The sequence below is a fragment of the Passer domesticus genome, chromosome 6 (genome assembly GCF_036417665.1).
Source record: "Passer domesticus isolate bPasDom1 chromosome 6, bPasDom1.hap1, whole genome shotgun sequence".
Lineage (NCBI taxonomy): Eukaryota > Metazoa > Chordata > Aves > Passeriformes > Passeridae > Passer > Passer domesticus.
Genome location: NC_087479.1, coordinates 52,144,549 through 52,166,190, shown reverse-complemented (window position 1 = coordinate 52,166,190; position 21,642 = coordinate 52,144,549). Strand labels below are relative to the sequence as shown.

Sequence of the window (21,642 nt, the reverse complement as noted above, 5' to 3'; positions counted from 1 at the left end):
TTTGTTTAAACAAATTGTTCTGAATTCATATGCCATGAGTATGAATAGACTTGATTGTATTTCAGGCTGCGTGAAATCAGCAGAAAGATAATACTAATAGAAGAATGGCACCCCCTGAAGGATCTAAAAGCTCAGTCAAGCTCCACACAGAAAAACCTCACTGTCAGTGCCTGCACTCAGCCAGTTCTCTCCGTGCCAAGAGCACAGTGACAAAGGGCTGATTCCATTTCGGTAGTCCTGCTGGAGGTGCTTTGGTGAGCCTTTTGTCTGACAGGTTTGAGTACATCAAAGAAAGCCTCCAAAGTGAGTGGGGGATGTCTGTTGGTAGGGGAAATCTGGTCAGGCTCATGGCTGCCCCCTGTTCTGGCAGGGGTTGGGGTGACACGGGATAGAGACTGCGGGCAGAGCGTGAATTCTCTGTTTCCTGAAGGAGGAGTGAACTGTAGAAGGTATTGTGGACGTTCACACCTTGTTGTTGGCAAGTGCACAATGTGAGTGTGGCAACATTGTCCCTTGAGTGCTTTCAGGCTCTTGGAGAGGCTGCAGGCTTGCAATTCTTCCCCTGGAGTAAGTACATGACTAGGTGCTTGTGGAGACCCGTGCCTTGGTGTCCTCTGTGAGCCCCTGCTTCTCCTGTGAGGAGCTGGGCTACCCTGCTGCAAGTGAGGGAATGAAGGATGGGTGCTCTGGATGAGCATTCAGTTTCACTTTTCATGACAATTTAGGTGAACAAACACTGTGTCTGCTCCTCTTCTTCATTTGTCCTATAAGAACGTAGGACTGCTCTGTACTTAGGGAAGTTGCCCAGAGAAGTTGTGGATGCCACATCCCTGGAAGTGTTTGTGGTGTGGTTGGATGGATCTGAGCAACCTGGTCTAGTGGCATGATCCTTGCAGGAGGGTTGGAACAAGATGATCTGTAAGATCCCTCCTGACCCAAACCACTCTGTGATTCTGTGAAATGAATAAGCTCAACTGAACTTCCTATTTCTTCTTTAAGATCTGCCATTTCTTATAAACTTTATAAACTTTGGCTGTACTGATCTAGATGGCAAAAGGAGCAAGGCTGTAAAGTGAGCACTAGCATTATTGGGAAATGACTAAATAAACACCTTTCTCTGGAACCAGCATTTTTCAGTGCTCTGGGAAAGGTGTGAGTGATTCTCTCCTGCGAGAGGAGCTGTGTTAGAAGAGCAGGGAGATTTTATTATTGAGAATTGTTATTGCATATTGACTCTTTTTATGAGTGCAGATATGATAACTCTAAGGTCCCATTCCAGATCCAAATTAGATAATTTCTTGTGTCTTTAAACTTTCCTTCAGGTTTAGCTGTACAGAACAGGATCCTTTGCTTTTGTGAACTGTTGTTATGTCCTGCAACCAAAATGCCTGTGTACACCTTAACAAAGATATTCCTACCTGACTCTTAAAGTGACTGACCCCGCAGAGTGCATCTCTTTCTCAAAAAGTACGGTCAATCTTTTTGATGTATATATTACACATTTTTCTTTACTCCTAAACAAGGAAATGTATTAGGATTGGATCCTTACACATGTCATTTGCTCCAAAACAGCTAAATCACGAAGCTGATGACTCCGAGATGTCAACCTCTGCCCTCCACTGAGAAGGCACAAGCGGAACGCTGCTTGAAGCTTCCTGACCAATCTGCATCTGGTTTATCAGCAAGACACTGCATCACTATGTCCCAGCTAAGAGGTGTAAGAACGGCGTGTTTGAAGCAGAAATGTCTCTGAGACCACTAATGACTGTCTGCTGGGTCCCTGTCAGGGTGGATCGTCAGGAGCGAATCCAGCATTTCCACACCCAGCTCAGTACCCACGACTGCGGAGCAATGCAACCCATGTTCTCCACGCTGCTTCTTCTGTCTGCGCTGTCAAACGGGACGTACATAGAAGCTTATCCGAGTGGTTTTTGCAGGCTCTCCAGCCACCCAAGCGCTCTACTTTCCGCTCGTTTATCCTCCGCATCTCCGTGACTGCTGGCAAAGTCCACCGTGCTTTCGAGGGCCACTGTCCGAAAGGTGCCTGCCTCATCTGCACGTTATAAACAGCACCACGGCAGCGCCCCAGCGGCCACCGCCCGTGCCCGGCCCAGCACGGCCGAGGCCGCGCGGGTCACGCCGAGGCACCGCTGGCCGGTGCCCCGGGGAGCAGCAGGGCCGTGCCGGGCCGGGCCGGGCCGTGCCGGGCAGCACAGCCCGCTCCGCGCCGCGGGTGCTGCTGTGAGGGGGCCGGGCCGAGACCCCCGCGCCCACCCTCGGCACCGCCGCAGAGCGCAGCGGGGCCGCGGCACGGCTCCCCCCGCCGCGGCGCGTCCCGCACACCCCGGACAGAACGCGGCCGGGACACATGGCTGGAAGCGCGATCCCCGATTCCCTCGCCGCCGGCTTCCATTTCCGCGGAGCCCCGGCGAGGGCGATGCCCGGCCCCGGCGGCTCCTCGCGGGAGCGGCGAGGTGCAGCCCCGCTCAAACACTTGGCTCCCCCGGGTACGCAGAGCGCTCCGTCCCGCCGCGAGTGACTTTTGTGAGGGCAACGAGCTCCGGACCCGCTGCCCCCCGGGCGGCCACCGCACAGCGGGAGGCTGCCGGGAGACAAAGCCCCGCTCGGGCGGGGCGCGGACCTCCCCCGCCGGGCCCTCCCCGCCCGCGGGGGGCTGCGGAGGGAGGCCGCGGCGCTGGCAGCGGCGTGCCGGCACGGCGCTCGGCCCGGGGCAGCGGCACTGCGGGACAGCCGGGCCGGGCCGCCCCAGCCCCCGCCCAGCCCCGGGGTCACGGCGAGCGGTCCGGGCGGCGCGCAGGCGCACGGCGTGCCCGCGCCTCCAACATGGCTGAGGTGGTGCCGTTCCTCCTGCGGCGGGCGCGGAGCGGAGGATGCTGAGCCTGCCCCGAGCCGCCGCCGCAGCCGCTGGGGTGCCGAGGCCGAGGCGCGCCCCGCGCAGCCATGGCCAGGCTGGCCGACTACTTCATCGTGGTGGGCTATGACCACGAGAAGACAGGTAGGTGTGGCTGCGCGCAGCGCTGCCCCGCCGTGCCTGGCCGCTCCCCGCGCTCCTGCCCGGCCCCGGCCCCCGCCCGCCTCCGGCCGGGCCGCGGGAGGAGGAGACTGCGGCGCGCTCGGGGCGCGCGTCCGGCCGGGGGAGGAGGGGGTGAGGGCAGCGGGGCGAGCCAAGGGTTAATCCCCCTTTCCCGAGGGGGGAAGCGCAGGGGCTCCTGCACCGCCCGGCCGGGGCAGCCCCGGCCCGCCCCGCCCGCCGGCTGCGGCTGCGGCTCCTTCCCCAAAGCGCGGCCGCTTCAAACGGGGCCCGCGGCCGTGCCGGGCCCCGCGGGTCCCCACCTGTGTCCCGCCGGCTGGGGCGCGACAGCCGCGCCTCCCGGGAGAACAAAGGCTGCGCTGGGCCAGCAGCGGGGTTTGCCCGCTCGCCCGCAGCCATCCCCGCTGAGCGGTGCCGCATCCCCCGGGCTCCCGGTGGGGGAGGAACGGGTGCTCTTCCTAAAGCCTCGGGATGCGTGCTGCCCGCTGGGGGAAAGGGAAGTGGTGGTGTCTGCTGTCGTTTTGTGGGCAAAGAGAGAGTGGTTTGTGTTACGTAACTCTCCGTTACGGTACCAGCTTTGTTGCTGCAGAGATCTCAAATCAGTGTTTGAATTGACTGGAAAACGAAGTGATTGTCAACTGGAATGTGTTTGTGCTGCGTATTTCAGAGCGCTCCTTTGAATGTATGTTGTTAATAAACAGTATTTTAAACAGTCGAATGTTCTCTAATTTATTTGACTGTGCATAAACCAAACAACACTCAAGTTTGTTACTCAGAGTAATTCTTTGAAGTAGCAGTTGCGTGTAGTCTGTACTGTTAATTCAAAAAGTGCAGCTAATAAACTCGGACCATGGGGTTTTTAAAAAAGAAACATAATTTTTAGAGAAATCATTATATTTGTGTGTTTAAAGATGCAGTGTCTTACAAAGTTCTGCTAAGGGTGTCTTGGATTTTACTATTCTGCAATTATTATTCTCTTAATTACATCCTGGTTTCCCCTCCCACTCCATTTGATAATAGGTTTGTCCTAATTGTACTGTCAAAATCAAGCCATGTGAAATGGGAAGTGTTTTATTTTAAAAATAAAGATCTTTCCTTTTGCCTCTCTCCTGTTTGGAACATTTCCCCTGACAAAATTAGAGAGAATTCAAATCAAAACAAAAAAGCAACCAAAAAACCCAGATGTACTTTAAGAAGACAAAGCAAGTAGGCTGCTTGCTTCGTGGCTATGATCAATCTGACAGAGTGTGTGAAGTGAAATTACAGATTGCATTGGAAAGCTTTATGTCTGTAAAATGTCTTCATCTGTAGTATTTAAGTATGTGTTTAACTTCCCATACGTAAATTGTTTCATGAAGTTTGGTAGAATTGCTTGCATGGGTGAAATTGAGCAGATTCAGAAATTGAGCAGATCCAGAAATTGAGCAGATTCAGAAATTGAGCAGATCCAGAAATTGAGCAGATCCAGAAATTGAGCAGATCCAGAAATTGAGCAGATCCAGAAATTGAGCAGATCCAGAAATTGAGCAGATTCAGAAATTGAGCAGATCCAGAAATTGAGCAGATCCAGAAATTGAGCAGATTCAGAAATTGAGCAGATTCAGAAATAACTCCTGAACCTTAATTTAAAAAGGTCATGCCCGTGTTTAGACTTTATTATTTAAATTACTTGTTGCTACTTTAATGCTTCATAAGAAAAATGCTTGAAGGAACAACATTCTGTTGAAGACTAGGCATGCATTGTTTTCCAGATTCCTTTACCCCCACATGCAATCCCATAATACATGGAGTACTGACCTTTTTTTTTTCTTACAAAAATGTAGTTTTTGATGTGTTTATTATGCTTCCTTCTATATGAAAAGCAGGGACAAACATTTCTAGGATTATAGACTAGCTACCCTTGAAGCTTTTATATTTTTAAGTATGTTCCTTTTTTTTTTCTCTCCTATTTTTTTTTCATCTCCAGCTACCTTCTGGCTTGGTTTTCATGTGCTTGATTTTAATGCTGAGTGTAATTACATTTTGTAGTGGTTCTTTTTCTTTTTTTCCCAGGCATAATCTGTGGAATAGCTTTGTGTAAACAAGCAAACAAAGATGCTGTACCCTTCCCCCCAACCTGTGTGTCAGCAGCATTTGGATGATAAACACTTGTGGTTTATAGGGAAGGGTGTTTACAGTAGTGGCTGCTCTCCCAGGAAAGCCCCACTGGGTCTGCTGGCTCTCCCCTCACTGCTTTTATGGATTTATTTACATGTGCCAATATCTTACCCCTGAAAATGTGGTTAAGGTGATGATTTTCTGGCTTTACTCAAACAACATTCACTGTAAATATCTAAAATGCAATGTTTATGCAGTTTAGGAGCAGATCTGTAGATTTTTCTTGTTTTGGAACAATTTTGTTACTCATGCTACAAGTTTTTATCCAGCATAGTCTGCAGGGGAAGTGATTATTGTCCTCAAATAAACCAGAGAGTGTCCTTTGGGAGTCAGGCATGTGAAAGTCCATTCCTGTTCTGGTCTAGGCCTGTGTAAATTGATGTCACAGCAGTCCTAGTGCTGCCATTCCTATTGTGTTAAATCTTCCTTTGGATCCAGCTCACTTTAGGATGCTGACCTGTCCAAAAGACCTTTCTTGCTGGGTGTGTTACCTATGTTACTGTCCTTGGATTCCTTTTTTGCTCATTTTTCAGTGTTGGCTCACCAGGATGTCAGATGAATGCCAGTATTGGCATGGAGGAGGGTCAGGAGCATGCTGAAAGACACATCAATGCACCCTGAATTTAGATCAGCCTAAATGGTCCTAGAGCCTTGGGCACAAAGAAGTTAGTGAGGAGCCTTGGTGTCCTACACGCTCCAGGGAAACTAATGGGAGCCCTTGGATAATTTGCCTAACAGGCAGCTCATTCATGCTTGGCAAGTTGCACAGAGGCTCTGCCTGAGCAGAGAATGAGCTTTGCTGTTGACAAGTGTCAGCAGAGTTGCAGGCACTTAGGAGTTGAGGAGTCTTTGTGGTGTTGAGGGTGACCTGATTCACCCAGCTTTTTCTGTCTTTCAGGTACACTGGTCTGTATTCCCGCTTAGGTTGCTCAGTCTGTGTCTCTCACCATAAAACAGCTTCCATGGATTATAGTTTTAATGGCAGTTGTGTATTTTAAGAACTCATTCTGAGCCACTGCTCAGAGCTGCAGCAGCAGTAGCTGCTGTCAGAAGTGCATGTTCAGTGTCCTGACAGAGTTGGAGAAGCCAGATTTTTAAATCCCCCAGCTTTACTAACCCCCCCCCTTTTTTTTTTTTTGTTCTAACAGTGAAAGCATGAGGGATTTCAGTGATACACAGAGTAAAGCAACCAACCTTAGTGTATTTTGCCTTCAGCTGAACCTTGGCTGAGGTAGATAACCACGTTTCCCCCCAGCATATCAGCACAATATAAAGCTGTTACATAACTCGCTACTAAAGGCACTTACGGAAGTCTCTGAAAGGAGCAAAGGTGCTACCAAATGTAGGCATTCTGGGCTAACAGCGAGGAGAAATCCCAGGAGACCTTACTGTTCATGCTTTTTATTTTTTCATGGATTTTGAAGTGTGTTTGATGTGCTTCACCAAAAAGTTCTCATTTAATATGTCTGAATAATGGAATGCGGATGGGATTTAGGAGGAACACAGATGTTTGCAAAGATCACAGAAGAGCATGAGAAAATACATTTTTTGTTTTGTTTGGTTTTGCTGGTATAAGGCCTAATCATAAACCTATCCCTAGAATCTACATACAGTGCTCCTTGAAAAAGGTAAAAGAGAAAACATTCTGTGTCTTCCTTAGCTCAGCAGCTGAAAGGTAAGGATAAAGAAGAGAGGATCCAAAGACTGGATTTCATAATTTCCCATACACCCATAGCAGCTTTCCTGTAGGATGCTGTTTTGTACCCAGAAGTTAAAGGAGAAAACCTTTTTTAACCAGAAGTTAAAGGAGAAAAAAGGAGCAAGATGTTTTCTGTGGGGTTTGGTCGCTCTGAGAGGACAGAGGAATGATTTGTTCTTGATTCTTTGTGCAGTTGCAATGTGTAGGACAGAAGGCTTCCAACAGCATAGCAGTTTTATTTGGCTGTTGTCACAACTGATAAATGGTGGTATAACATGTGTAGGCTCTGTTGTGGTTGTTTCTGTTCTGATTTTTATCAACTCCTCTTCAGGAAAGCCCTTATTGTGTAACATAGCTTTGTATCTCAGAGGATTTTGAACAAGACAAGTGATTGTTGATGGAGTGGGAGAAATTTCTAAATTGAGTTGTCTGATTCTTTTTTTCCTGTGAGCAGATTTTGCCTGTGAAGAATATAATATCTGAGGATTTTCTGGTGTATTTGCTGTATAGTTGGGCATTTCACTGAGCTAGTGTGTGTATAAGGAGTGGATGATTGCTTGATGCCATGGCATCCAATCTCTGTAAAACAAAATGTAGAAAAATAAGGAAATAAAGCTGTTACTTCAGTAGCTTTCTTATCTGTGCTGCAGCTTAATTTGATTCAAATGCAATCCAGGGAAATCTCAAAGGGATTAAAAACACAACAAAAACGAAATCCTTCTTGTGGCAGGGGAATTGTTGTAGCTGCAGTGGAGTGAAGCATCAAGAGCAGGGCTGGAAGTGGAGCAGAAAGCAGGAGTGTGCCCGTGTGCTGCTAGGACGTGGCTGCCGTTGGCTGGGCAGGGCATGGCACCCCAAATACTTGTAAACCAGTTAGTTGATGAAGTGATCTCTTCCTCCAAACCTTGTGCTTTACTTTACAAATACAACAGATTCCACAACACTGTGCTGAAACAGATTGAGGAAAATATATTTCCATAACGCGATTTTGTTTGTTTTGATTGTGGTGGTGTTTGTTTGTTTGATTTGGTTTCTTTTGTGAGATAAAGCTCTCTTGAAAGTCTGCTTGGAGGACCCCCATTATTTTTTGGTAGCATGTATTCCTAAAAGATATTTAAGCAGTTGCTTCTAGTACATAATGTTGACTTAAAAAAATTATTTTGATTTTGGTGTATGGATTTCTCATTTTGGAGAAATCTTAAAATCAACAGAAATCATGGAGATCTTCTTTCCCTCACATGTCTGTAATGAATATTTCTAAAGAACTTGGATTTTCGACTCTTTACTCACTCAGTCTTGCATTATAATAACAACAACAACAATAAAAACACTTCTTTCTCAGCCTTTCATTTTAAACTAAAATATTTTTGGAGGCTGATTTTTTTTTCTTTGTAAGCTATCTTCATTTGTTCTGAAATACGAGCACAGAGATTATGCTGAGGGAAGTAGCATTTCCTATCTTTGTGACTAAATTACAGTCAAGGAACTCTCTCTTCCCTGTTCTGTCCTGGGTTAGCTTTGTGGATTATCTGACAAAAAGACACTTTTCCTGCAGCCTGTTCATGGCAAACAGTTTGTTATGCAAGCCTGAGTGCTGTGTAAGCCCTGGCCTTCTATAACCACAATCATATTTTTCAGTGGAGGGACAATGAGACTGACATTTAACTTCTCCAATGCCCCAAACATAACAGTCTTGTCTTGTAACAGCGAGGCAGAGAATTACACTGCTGTGGTAGTTCTCTGACATCAATTTAAAGTACCAACTACCTCCCCAGTTACTGGTGCTCACAAAGGAAAACCACAGTCACTGTGGCATCATTTGCAGATTCACAGTCCAGCCGTGATAGCTGTCAGTGAAAGTTGTGTCCTGCAAATATCTACTGCTGAGTAGGAGCTTTTCCTTTGGGTCGTCTCTCCTCCCACTCCTCTTTGCAGTAGCATGAGACTTTCAGGCTCCTTTCTTCTATAGTGAAAAAAATTATTTCTAACAATGGCATTATCAGTATTGATGAAATTAATTTTCTTCTGCTTGGCGTTTTGGGAATTGTGTTCCATTTATATGTCTTTGTTGAAATAAATTACTCCTGTGGTGTCAGTGGTATGTTCTGAAGTCAAGGACAATCCAATTAGTGTTGATTGGGATTTGGCAGCTAAATCCCTGCTCATTGAGCCAAGAACATGCTGGTTATTGCTTATCTGCTAGTGACTAGATAGATCCTGATTTCATGTCTCTAATGTTTACAGTCCTCAATTTTCAATCTTCTGCAGAGATTGAGTACTATGAAAAAATGCAGTCATTGAACAGAGCTTGAATTCTTTGTTTCCTTTCTGGTAGTGTTGTGTTGTAGGTGTCAAAATAACCACAAAATTTCCACTGAGCTGGACGTGGGTGACGGGCTGTCATTGCTGCAGCCAGAACCAGCACTTGGTGACAGTACAGTCTGGGGTTATGTGTAGCTGTTGTGGAGGAAAGCTGAGAGACAGAAAAAACAAACTCATCATAATTCTGGATACAAATTCAGGATAGTTGCATGCAAAACCCCATTGGACCATGGGAGACCTCAGTGGATAAAAAGAGACCAAGGAATGTTACTGGGCTTACAAAATCAATCACTCAGAAAGAAATTCAAGGGGGAAAAAATAGAAGGTAATAATAGTGTCCTTATCCTGTCCTTTTACCGTGGTTCATTTGTTGTTTTCTAGGATTTAAAACCCCAGAAAATCCATTATCTGACACTTGGATCAATCTGAAGCAGGACAGAAAATGACTTTTTTAAATGTTAGAGTGTCGGGTTGGGTCTGCTGGAGTAGCAGCTGGAAGGAAGATGAGACATTCTGGCAGAGGAGTTCTCAGATGCTTGTGGGTGAAAAGGGATGACAGCTCTTCTTTCTGGAACCTTGACTTCGTTTGTGGAAGGTTGTGGGTTTTGTTGAGCTCCTTTTGCCGGCTGCTGTGGTCAGTGATGCCAGGAGTACAGAATGTTGCCAGACTCTGTAGTGGGCTGCCCTTCCTCGTGCCTTAGGAACCCTTCACAAGACATTGGCCACTCCTCCTGCTTGCTCTTTGACACATTCTGCTATTTTAGAATGCTTTCTGTCTTCTAGGTTTACTCCAGAAGAATCTCTGCCTTATCATCTCTCTCACTTCCTTCTTCCTTCTCTCACTCTCAGTATCCATTTAACTCTCTTTATCTACTCTGTGGTTTTCTGAGATGAAGTCCTCTTGGCCACTCAGTCTGATTTTTTATGGTTTTCATCTTTAAATAAACACATTCCAATTCATCACACAAGCACCAGGGCCAGGTTTTGTCCCTTCTGTAAATTTTGGGCCTAAAAGCATGTTTGGTAGAATTTTAGTTTAGGCCAAAAAAAAAATCCTTTTCTCCCCAGTCTTATTTCTTGGAAGCCGAAAAAGTATTTGGTGTGAAATTTTACTGAAATAATTGAGCTGGAAGCAGATGTCAACCATTGAGACTTTATATGGTGCATTTAGTTTAAGTAAAAAAAAAAATTGAAAATAGTTAAAGAACAAGATAGAGCACCATTAGTGATGCCTGTAGCTGTTATTTGTGTATCTAAAAAACATCACACTTTTGTTTCTTAGTTGTAACTGCACCAGTTAAAGCCCAGTAAACCTTTTAGCTTGACCACTGTGTTGAAGCCTTCCACAGTTTAAATTTGTACATTTAACATGGTTTGGACGAAGAACGCTTGTCCTTTTTTGTGACTATTGTTCTCTGGACTGTAAATCTAATTCCTAAATGGCAGTAAGAATAAGCTGTATGTGTGACTAATAAAATGCTCAAGACTCGAAAGACAAAGTTGTGACCTTGTCATAAATTCATCTGTAATGGAATTTTAATTCTTGAAATATTGTTGAATGGGCATACTGTACTTGTCAAAAAAATTAGGAAAGCTGTTTTTTTTTAATTCTATTACACAGACTGCTTTTCATAAACATGCAAATTGCATAAAAATAGAAGAAAGCCACATGCTTTGTTCTGCAGAGCTGTTTCTTCATAATTAATCTATTTTCCCAGAAAAACACATAGTAGTTTTATGAAGCTCGTGTGATGACTGGGCTGTTACTGGTCTATATTGTTGGTATATGCTATTTTTAAACTAGGTTTAATACAAAACATTCCAGTAGAACTTACAAGAGGATTTCCATTTTCTTTCTTCTTGTTTTATAGTTCATGAACAGAGAAGCAGATATTTTTAAGAATATATAATTTTTAAAAAGGTTTCAGAGAAAAATTGGTGATAAAACAAATTTTTAAAGCCTTCCTAAAACATGGATTTAAAGCCATATTTCCCCCCCATATTTTTGGGGGGTAATTTAATCTATTTAGAGTCTTTCTCTTTTAGGCTGTGGGCTGCCAGGTAGAATTTGCTTTTTGTCAAGTGTCTTAGCCTGGGGTCTCTGCCTGAGCCATAGGTTGTGCCCAGCTGCAGCTGAGGAACAAGTTGGAATGTCCTGTAAAGGAAGGGAAGAGCTGCTGCCTTGGGATTCACCCTACATTTCTTAGAAGTGCAATTATTGAATTATTTTATGCATTTCAGGAGCTGCTTGCTTCTGCAAAATAGGAAGCTAATTAGCATGTGTTTCTCATGATCAGTAAGTTTCAGCAGTGGTAGAAAGCCCAAGGTTTGGAATGGATGCTTTTAGTGATATTTCCAAAACAAATAAGATAACGAGGCATACACTCAGAATAAAAGGATGTTTTCTGTCATAATAAATATTCAGTTTGTGTTCAGAAATCCATGCAGGTGTTCAAAGCGTTGCAGAGGAATGTTTCTTCCCTGGGTAATTTATAGTGACTAAACCTGGAATGCTTATTTTCAGTGATAAATTCTGGTCCACTTGGCTGAAGTGAGTTCAGGGAGCACCTGTAAAGGTCTCAGGTTTGCCTTGAGCTGCAGGCAGCGATTTTGGACCCTGGTGCCAGTTTGGGATGTTTGGAACATCCCAAAACCCCTTGCAGGTTGTCCTCAGCCTGCAGCTGTGATGGCACTGCCCTTCAGCAGGACAGCCAGAGCAAGTGGCTGTGTTGTTTCAGCTACAGGCAACTGAAAAGAAAACAAAGCCATAGAGAGCCACATGTTTGTGATTTGGAATTGAAAACTCTTCTTTCAAAAGGTTCTCTTTCCTGTTTGATTAACGTGCATAAATAATGATACCAGGTTTGCCACTGAGCCAACAGCGTCCAGTCAAGTTGTGACTCTTCTGTTAGGTTGTTGTTTCAGCACCGTGTTTTCCAAATATTTTGTTTATAGTGTTTATTATTAAAAGAGATGAGATCATACATGTTTAGCAAAATAATCTCGAGGAGGCTGTTTTTTTATAATTTTGTTCTGTTGCCACATGGCATCTTTTTGGAAGAGGCAAGACTGGCACTCATTTTTTGTGAGAGAGTGGTCTTGAAAAGAGCTCAGAAAACACACTTTCTGCCTTTGTGATCTTGTAAGATGTTTTTGCATTCTTACAAAATTGTTTACATGCTTGTTTATAGGTTTCTTTATTATTTTTGTTTTTAATTTACAAAAATGTGGCCAGTGTTTTAGTAAGTAGCCTTTTTTGGAAGACTGCAGTTCAAGAACATGTGGGTTCCCTAGACTTGTCTCTAGACAATTGATAATTGATAATCAGAGCTGCTCTTCTTGCTGATAGCCTAGTAGAAGACACAAGGTAGCAGTTTACATCCATACTTAGTTCTAAAAAAAATGAGAATTGTTGCTCTTTACAGTGAGGTAGGATTTGAGAGGCCTAACTCAGAAGACTGTTGTTTTCATAATCTGTTGTTTTCTTGAGAATATGCTTACCATTATTTGAAGTTAGAAAACCCGGAGGCAAGATTCAGATAGAAGTAATAATAACAATAATAAATTTTTAAAGGAAGGCCTTAACTGGTCTGTAACTCATTGTTTCTGTCTGTGGAATAAACCCTTAGAGATGTTTCATTTCCCAAATTTGAGATGGCTAAGGATAGGATGCTGGAAAGTAAAACCTATGGATCTCCTGTCTTCCTTTGCAACCGAGTTGTGTGTTCTGCTTATTCTCAGCCAGTGTTCTTAAAGTTATAATCAAGTCTGTGGGTTGAGTTGTTTCCTATCCCTAATTTCTTTTCTCCTTCTCCTCCCTGACTCCCCAAAAATCAGTAATTCTTCTTGTTTTAGGTTTCATATGAAAACAAGAAGAGTCATGGTTACTAATAAATACTGAAGCAGAAGACTCAGAATATAGTTCTGTTTAAAAATCCCCATATAAAGTCTAGAAATGAGCAGTAGAAAACCCTCATTACTTACTGTCTAAGTCTGGTTTGTACTCCCTACCTAGTCTTAACTGTTCTCTTAAAGCTTTGAAAATAGATTTGCAGAGACCAAAGCATAAATTGTCTGTTTTATTAGATTTCATTTATGGTTTTATGAAAACTCTGGATTTTTTTTATTCTTTTGCATTTGATGGTTACTAAGAGGAGCTTTGGACTTTAGTGATCTTAATGTAGTTGTATAAAGGACCATATGTTTTCTAGAGTTTTTGCAGCAGATGGACCAAGGTTTTTGTCAACATGGTCTTGCCAAACTTAATTAGCAGCAAATTTTCATGTCTGAATCTAAGCTGTTCCTGATTTAATGGTAAGAGTCTCAAGAGTTATGTGTAGATTAAAGGATCATAGAATGGTTCTGGTTGGAAGGGACCTTAAAGATCCTCTGGTTCCATGGGCAGGGACACCTTCCACTGGATTGGGTTGTCCTTCCTCTCTTGGGGCCCCCAGAGGTGGTGGAGCACTCCAGGTGAAGTCTGGAGAGCAGAGTAGGGGGAGAGAATCACCTCTCTTGACCTGCTGGTAAAGGATGGGTCCAGGTGGTCACTGTTCTGGGCAAAACTGGTGGCATGGACTCCCAAAATTAATTTTGAAGACCCTTTTTTGTTCAACCTGTAAATATCAAGTAAAAAAGGAAGTGGAATACTTAATGCTTGAGACTTGCAGATGATTAAAAGAAAGTAATTAAAGTAATTCCGAATAAACTTGTGGTGAAGGGCTCCAGAGAGAGCTCATGATACTGAGTGACTAGAATGTTCAAATTTTGGATGAAATGCAGTTTTGATAAATACAAGCTAAAGTACATTTAGTGGTGAGAAAGAATTCATAGCAATGGTCTCTAATTTAGCTGTTGTCACTTAGTGGAAAAGTTCTTGGAATTTGTTGGGACAGTTCTCTGTAAAACTTCAGCCTAAACTCTGGTATGGCATCAGTAAATTCAGAAATAAACAGTGTGGAATTGTGAAAAAAAAACCCTCCCAAAACCACTGTGGTGTTGGGATTTGCAGCTTAGGGGCCAGGAACGGGTTAGGTGAATCCCAGAGGTCCTGCTCAGCCCTGTGGTCTGTGTCTCTGTGATCCAGAACCCTAAAGACTGGACATGACATCACACCCAGCTTTTTATTTGGTTTTTTTTTAGCTCTCAACATCACAACACTGAGGGCCTCTTTATGATCTGCGTTAACCTCTACATCCCTTTCAGCTAAACCACATTTGGCCATCCCCTATATGTGCAGTCAGGTGATCTGACCTGACTCTGCAGCTTTGCAGTTCTCCTTAGTCACACTCTTAACATCTTTTGATAACTTTTTTCCCAGTCTTTCACGATCACTTTGAATTCTTATCTTGTCCACTACTCTATTATCTTCACTTTCAGAAAATAAATAATTTCTGTATCTATACACACACACACACACACACACACACATATATATATAATATTTTTGTGTATATATGTTTATATATTAAAATAACAGGTGCAGTTATGTTCTGTGTTTGAGCCTGCAGCAACTTCAATCAAAACCAAACCAAAACCAACTGCAAACCGAAAACTGAGCATTGGACCCCACAATGGCTCACATATCATGCCTGGGAGATAGAATTAATGCTGCTGTAAATATGATTGAGTGTGTGTAGTGAATAAATTTGCAGAAAGCACGTTAAGTTGATGTCCCTAAGCATACTAAATTTTGGATTGTTTGGGGTGCATTTCAGTAGGGTGATATATTAAGAGTCAGGGACTTTGAGAACCAAATTGGCCAATTATTTCCTAAACAACAGAACTAGTGACGTATTTCTGCACATTTTGGTCTTTTGTCTGGAATGGCCCTGGTAGTGCTGCTACAGACAAGGAACAGGGTGTCTTGAATACTAACTTTTCTTCAGACCAGGGTCACTGTGTATTTATTTATTTATTTGGGTTAAAGGCCATTGGTCACACAGACATCATTCCTGTAGGAAACCTCTCTGCAAGGAGCAGCTGTACTTGTGAGAGCAGATTTACTGTCACTTAGGAGAATGTTTGCCTGCCTTTGTGGCAGACACATTATAATATGCTCCAGTTAAGATTCTGGGCCTGCCACAACCTCAGAAGGGAGGGGTTATGTTCTACTAATTAATTACGGGTCCATAGTCAACTGGCATTTAATTGTTTGCTAGGACATGGATTTGACTCTGTTTTCTTTGTTTGTGCTCTCATTTCAGACCACCAGTTCCTTCGGTTTCTTGCAGTTGCAAAATATGCATTGAGGAGTTAAAAAAATACTATTTTTACTGCTAATGGTGCATGCACTGGAAGTGCATTTGGATGTGCCAAATCTTGGCAGTGTAGCTTATTTATGGGGCAGGAGATGGCAGTAAGGAAATAGGTGATTTAACACAAGCACAGAACCATACTTTATTCTTACATTATGATTTTAAGAGAACTCTCAAAACTCCTGAAATACCATAATAATTATTCACATTTACACATTTATATTTATTTTGTGCCTTCCTGTTTGATTTTTTTTTTTTTTTTTTTTTCCAGTCAGGTGGGTATTTACCAGAATTTTTAGTGCTTGTTTAGCTATGTGTGGAGATCAGGTGAGATATCATGTGTTACATGAGCAAAATGCAATTCACATTATGCACAGTTCAGCTTTAGGGAAGACTGCTGGAGTTAGAAGTAATACAAATACACAGTCACACTTGGGATGTTTCAAAGTTTATATCTGTGGATTTCAAAGAAGTTTGCATACAGCATTATTTTTAAGAATTCGCATTCTTTGTGTTGGTTCCCACTTAATTCAAGTCACTCTGGCAGCTGTGTTCTGTGGGCAAGGAGGGAATGAAATACTGTTAACCTCTGCGAGCCAGAACACAAACAAATAGTGTTTAACCCGGGGACAGCTGAGGGTGTTCCAGACAATGGTGTTAATTTTGATTGCCTGTTTGAAGTAGCCCCTTGCTTTTTGTTCTCGGTTCGGAAGCAAAACATGTTGTTGGGAACTTGTCTGCAGCTGTGAAGAACAAAGTTTGTCATGCAGGAGCTGGGCGAGATGACATCAGGAGGTGATGGTGGCTGCTGTTGGCCCCTGTGGAAGCGTGATCCCTGGCATGGATTCCTCTCACTTGGGGTCAGGCAGGCAGGCAGGGCTGGAGTTGCATTCTCTGGGTGTTTCTGGGACCCTTGTGAACAGGGGCTGCTGTTATTTTGGGCTGGAAGGCGCTCGGGCTCTGTTGCAGTGTGTTCCCCAGGTGAGAGCTCCTGCAGGGCTCTCAGTGGGCAGCTCAGGGTGTTTGGGTGGTGACACACCAGATTTTGGCAATTCAGGCATGACAGGAGGCCAGTAACTCTAGAGCCTTGCTCACATCCCCAGCCTATGGAGTGCTGGAGAGTCTGGAGCAAAATGTGCCTAAACCCTCAGAGCCAAACTCTCTTGAGGGAGAATAGTGCTTTAGAATCCTGGCTTGCACAGTGTGGGGTTAGCTGGTCCCTGGGGTGAGCAGCCTGAATGTTGGCATTGGTGCCATTCAGGCAGGTGGGTAAGGAGCTGGTTTTTACTAAATACATATGGGCTGTAAGATAGGCTCAGCTTACTGGAAGCTCTTTGTTTTTTTGCTCTGTTTTTAGTCTATAGTCGGTCCAGACAAAATATTTGCCCTACCAGGATATGTGAATCATTCTTCTTTGAAAAGCATCATTTATCATCTGTGTTCTGAAAGTGTTTTGTATGAGGAAAACATTGAATACACTCAGAAATTTTTATTGTCAACGTGCGTTTTTACAGCTGTTGTATAAAAATCTTGCTTTGTTGAGATCAAAATATTATTTAATTGTTTTAGCCTATTGGAATCACAGGAAATATACAGGGTGGGAAACTCCCAGATGAGTTGTCACTCTCCATCATCTGTAGGTGAGCAGTGGCACGCAGACTTAAATAAATAAATCTTAGCAGCTGGTTAGTTCTGGGAAAAAAGAGAAAACTTGCTTCCTCATCCTTTATGATTTCTTATACTTTTGTGTTGAGTAGAAGAAAAGCTTTGAAACTTAATCAATGTGAAAATATACATACAGTACAAATTGTTGTAAGGATTGATTGAACAGGTTGAAATCAACTTGTGTTGGTTTTTTTGTCCTTTTAGTCTTGTTTTAAATTAAACTAAGCCAGGTTTTGAAAGAAACTAATGCATATGAGCAGGGTACTGTCTAAAATTCTGCGTGGACTTCCAGTGAGCATTACAGTACCCAAAGATCTGTGGCAGCTGCTGTGAAGTTGAGGGAAAAATAATGTTGTAGTAGACAGCTGAGACGGCTTTCCAGTCACAAAATTCTGTTTGAACAGATTTTATATCAAGTATGATGCAAGGAAGTTTGCTGACATTTGATATATGTGAGTGATACCTGCTGGGTTTGAGCATGTATGGATCCATGTTCCAGTTCCTCTCATTAAAGAACTGTGGCTCTGCAAATGCTTAGAGGCAGGAAGCATTATGGAAAAACAGTATGTATATATATGTGTGTGTATATATATATATATATACATATATATGTGTATATATATACACATATATGATATTTTGGATAACAATAAGGAGTAGAAAAGGCCAGTGGAAGAGGAACTGTGAGATGACAAACACTGTCTATTAGAGGTAAGAGTACAGTGTGCCGAGGAAGAATCCTGTGAAGGTGGTGGAGAAGGAACAGGGACTTGGAATTTGAGGCAGCTTCTTGTTGCAGAGGATTGGAAAGTAGATCAGGAGGAAGCGAGTTGCAGAGCTAACATCTTGCATGTTGAGATTTGCTAAGTAATATTTAAGGTTGGGTTGAGATGTGGGTAGCTTGTGCAAGCTCTGGGACAGGAATTTGCAGCGATGTGTGATATGGGATACAAATAAGGACTGCGTTTAAGGCTGGAGTGAGGGAGGGGGAGAAATGAGTTGTGTGTTATCTGTGCAGCGCTGTCGCTGCGTGGGCTACCAGAAGGGCTCTTAGGAGGAGGATTCCTTCTTTACACATCTCAGATTTGAGGAGGATTGTTTTGATCTGAGGCAGATGAAAGAGAGATGTGTGTGAATATACAGCTTTCGAAAGAAAGAAGTGAAGACAGAGGGGATTTATCTGTCTCTGCTGCCTGAATTGTTGTTCACAGCCCTTGGTTGAAAATTTCAGATGAGCTGGCTTAGTCATATATTGCAAGAATATCTTGAACTTACCGAGATGTTAACTTTCAACACAGTTGGCAAATAGTATCCAAGAATAATTTTAAATTTTTGGAGGTCATGATAATTCCCTTGCTCTAGAGTGACAGTGTATCCAGTGTAAAACAGCATTAAGTTACACTTATGTTGCAATTTAGCAGGAAACGTGAATCTGTCACGTAAGATCAAGTATGTATTTCCTTTGATTCCAAGCAAGTGCTTTTTACTAAAAATCAATGAGGTTTTTTTTTTTTCAATATTGTGGAAATATTATTTTTATTGATCAACTACCCAATCTTGAAATACTTTTAGAAGTGATGATTGTTTTGCTTCAAAGTGCGTTACGCCAGCTTTAAGGAGTTACACTCTGCTGTTTATGTGGAGCATCTTTCTGGTATTGAAAACATCAACCCACACCATGTCTAATCTTACAGTAGACTGAGAGCTTTGGAAACCTTCACCTTGAAAATTTCAGGAAGTTCATTGCCTTCTGTATAAAGAATGTTATTTACAAAGGATTTTTCCACGTATTTGGGAGCAAGATGCGTGCTGTAATGCACGCTTACTTTGTTTTCTGGTTTCTTGGCTTCAAGGAGGAGCTGCTTTTCTGCTTCTGTATCTTTTACACAGACGTGTGTTTTGCTTAATTTTACTCTAATCCTTCATGTACTCTTTGATGACAAAGAAGTAACAGATCCTTCTTTACAAAGCATTTGGATGCTTTACTGTGTACCCAAGCATCACTTTGAACTCTGAAAAATTAGTGTAATGAAACAGCTGAGTTCCAAACGTGTCAGAGTTGAGCTTGAGAATAAACATTCTGCATTTTCAGCTGCTGTGTGCAAAGACAGTCTTTTTGAACATGAAATATGTGATTACTATGTGTAAGAAGACGCAAAGCACTTTTTATTTGATCTAAACACTGTCATAATGCTCCGTGTTCTACTTTACTCCAGTGTTTATGATTACACTTTGTATTATTTGGTAAGGAGGCATAAAGAGCTTCTAAAGAAACATCACAAAATTGTCCAAATTATCTCAAGGATAAAATTGATTAAAAACCAGAAAAAAAGCCTTTTCAGTCATTAAGCAGACATGAAGCCCAAATCCTGAAGCTGAGGGAAGAAAACTGCTCTGGTGTGGGCACGCAGTGTGTGGGGATGGGGAGTGGGGCTGGGGCTGAGCTCACCCCCAGTGGGTGCAGCTGTGCAGAGCAGCTGAGCAGTGCTGAGGGGAACGAGCCATGGGGAGCTGAGGTGTTACTGACCAACCCCAAAGGGAGCAGAGGGCACACAGGTGCAGTGTGTGAGCAATAAGGGGTATGAAAGGTTGGGCTGGAGGACAAGCAGGGCAGAGCTTGCAGCCTTCTGAGGTGAGATGGTGTTGCTCTGTATGGGCAGAACCCTGGAGCCTTCTGAAGTGGTGTGGTGTTACTCTGGGTGGGTTGGAGATTTCTGAAATTTTTTGATGATGTTCTGTGTGTTGTGGCTCTCTTAACTGTGGCTTATGCTGTGTGCTGTTGTGACACTCTGTCCCATCACAGCTTGTCATTCTGCTATGGAGGGGTCTGTAGAGCTTGGGAGCACAGTCCAGGGCACATCCTGCCCTGTCGGTGGGATGGTACAGAGGGACAGCTGAGGGAATGTGTCCTGCAGGATATGCCTGCAGAAGGTCTCCACTGTGGGTGTTGCCATGGGGGGATACAGTTTGTATGTGGAAAGCTCTGTAGAAATACCTGGAACATCTGGTGTAAAACTGATCAGTTCCTCTCTGCCTATAAAGATGCTGCTCTGAGGTAGCAGATGTGCTGGAGTTCCTGGGCAGTGTCCAAGAGAGAGTGTAGGAATCCCTGGTGTGTGTTGCTGTAGGTGAGGGTATTCTGCTGCAGGGGGAGGTTGCTCTGACTGTTGGGAATTGCTCTGGTAGATTTGCTCTACATCTCATCTCATCCTACAAATAATATGGCTTGAACTTGGGCTTTCAGGCTGTTGAAATCCAGAATATATTCCATGTCCTTTATTTTATTTCTGTAGGGCTGCCTTGTTAGGTCTTGCAGCACTGAACTGATGTTTTGTCCTAGTGGGGAACATCAGAGGAGTGGCTTTGGCTACTTTACTTTAAACTGAAGCTCATAATTAAACTATTTCAATAGTTGTTCTGTTTGGTTATGTTCTGGTTTGAGTCATGAAGGAGTTGCTGAGTTGCCTTTTTTATTTATTCTGATGGACACAATAGAGTTGGGGTCTGGTAGGATTAGTAAGACAAGAAAAATTCTTGTTGGAGATATATCCAGAAACTGGATTTTTTTTCCCCCTGGAAAAAATAAATCAGGATCCAGACATTTAGCATAAGTTCTATTTTTTTTTCTTTTAAATTGAGAGTACTTATCCTACTTCAGGTACCTGCATCATAAAAATTGGGAATTTGCCATTTTAGTTCCAAAGCCATGGCTAAACATTCTAAAGTTTCTCTTAGTGCAAACATTATGGGATTTTTTTTTTTCAGATTTTGAATGTCAGTTTTAAACTTTGAAAGTACTGAAGTTTGAGTACTCAGTCTTCAGCAAGTTCTTTTCTCCTCTGCTTTTCTATTGACAATGAACTTAACAAGAAGGTCCATGAGGCTGAGGCTAAATAAATAAAGACAGATACAAATCCAGGATTAGGGTAACAGGATATTGTGTGCAAACCTTGTACCTCTTTTTTTGCACATTTCTGTTAAAATGAATAGTTATTAAGTAATACAAGTCCTCAGAGGCCTCCTCTATGTGAAATGTGTATTTAGCACTTGAAAGTCATGGTGATGCCAAAGAATATAGGAAACTGTATTAAAAATTAACACCATTTACTGTATAATAGGGCACAAAATGTACTGTAAAGCAAGGGATACAGTTTCATGATTGCTGAGTTTTCAATGTATTATCATTTGAGACTTCTGAAAAGCAGCTTTTTACCAGCTGCTAATAAATGATTTCTGTATGACTGTGTTGCTAAAACAAGAGAAGGGCAACAAATTATGAAAGAGAACATACAGACCTGCTACTGAACGATTTTCAGGTGTTCTCAATAATTGTCAAAATACTTTTCTTCTTGTGCAAGTCAAGTATGCTTTACTTACACAAGTAACTTTCCTATGCTGCCACTTGAACAGAAGTGAGCCCCAAAAGCCAGCCCTGCTAAGCTACACAAAACCAAGAGAGACCTTGAAGGCAAACAAGTACACAAATACCA

The 21,642-nt window shown here is 42.9% G+C and overlaps 1 protein-coding gene across 10 annotated transcripts in view; it reads left to right on the top strand.

Moving 5' to 3' along the window:
• The first annotated feature begins 2,815 nt into the window (after positions 1 to 2,815).
• Positions 2,816 to 21,642, top strand: part of SBF2 (SET binding factor 2) — a 230,524-nt gene continuing 211,697 nt past the window's right edge. For 5 of the 10 annotated variants that reach the window (XM_064425483.1, XM_064425492.1, XM_064425491.1 and 2 more), the window contains exon 1: positions 19,719 to 19,851. In XM_064425483.1, coding sequence (XP_064281553.1) covers positions 19,734 to 19,851 — 118 coding nt within the window. In that variant the 5' untranslated portion in view covers positions 19,719 to 19,733. Of the gene's footprint in view, positions 3,017 to 19,718; positions 19,852 to 21,642 lie in introns of those variants that run through there. The other 5 variants (XM_064425493.1, XM_064425489.1, XM_064425488.1 and 2 more) reach the window with 4 other exon arrangements.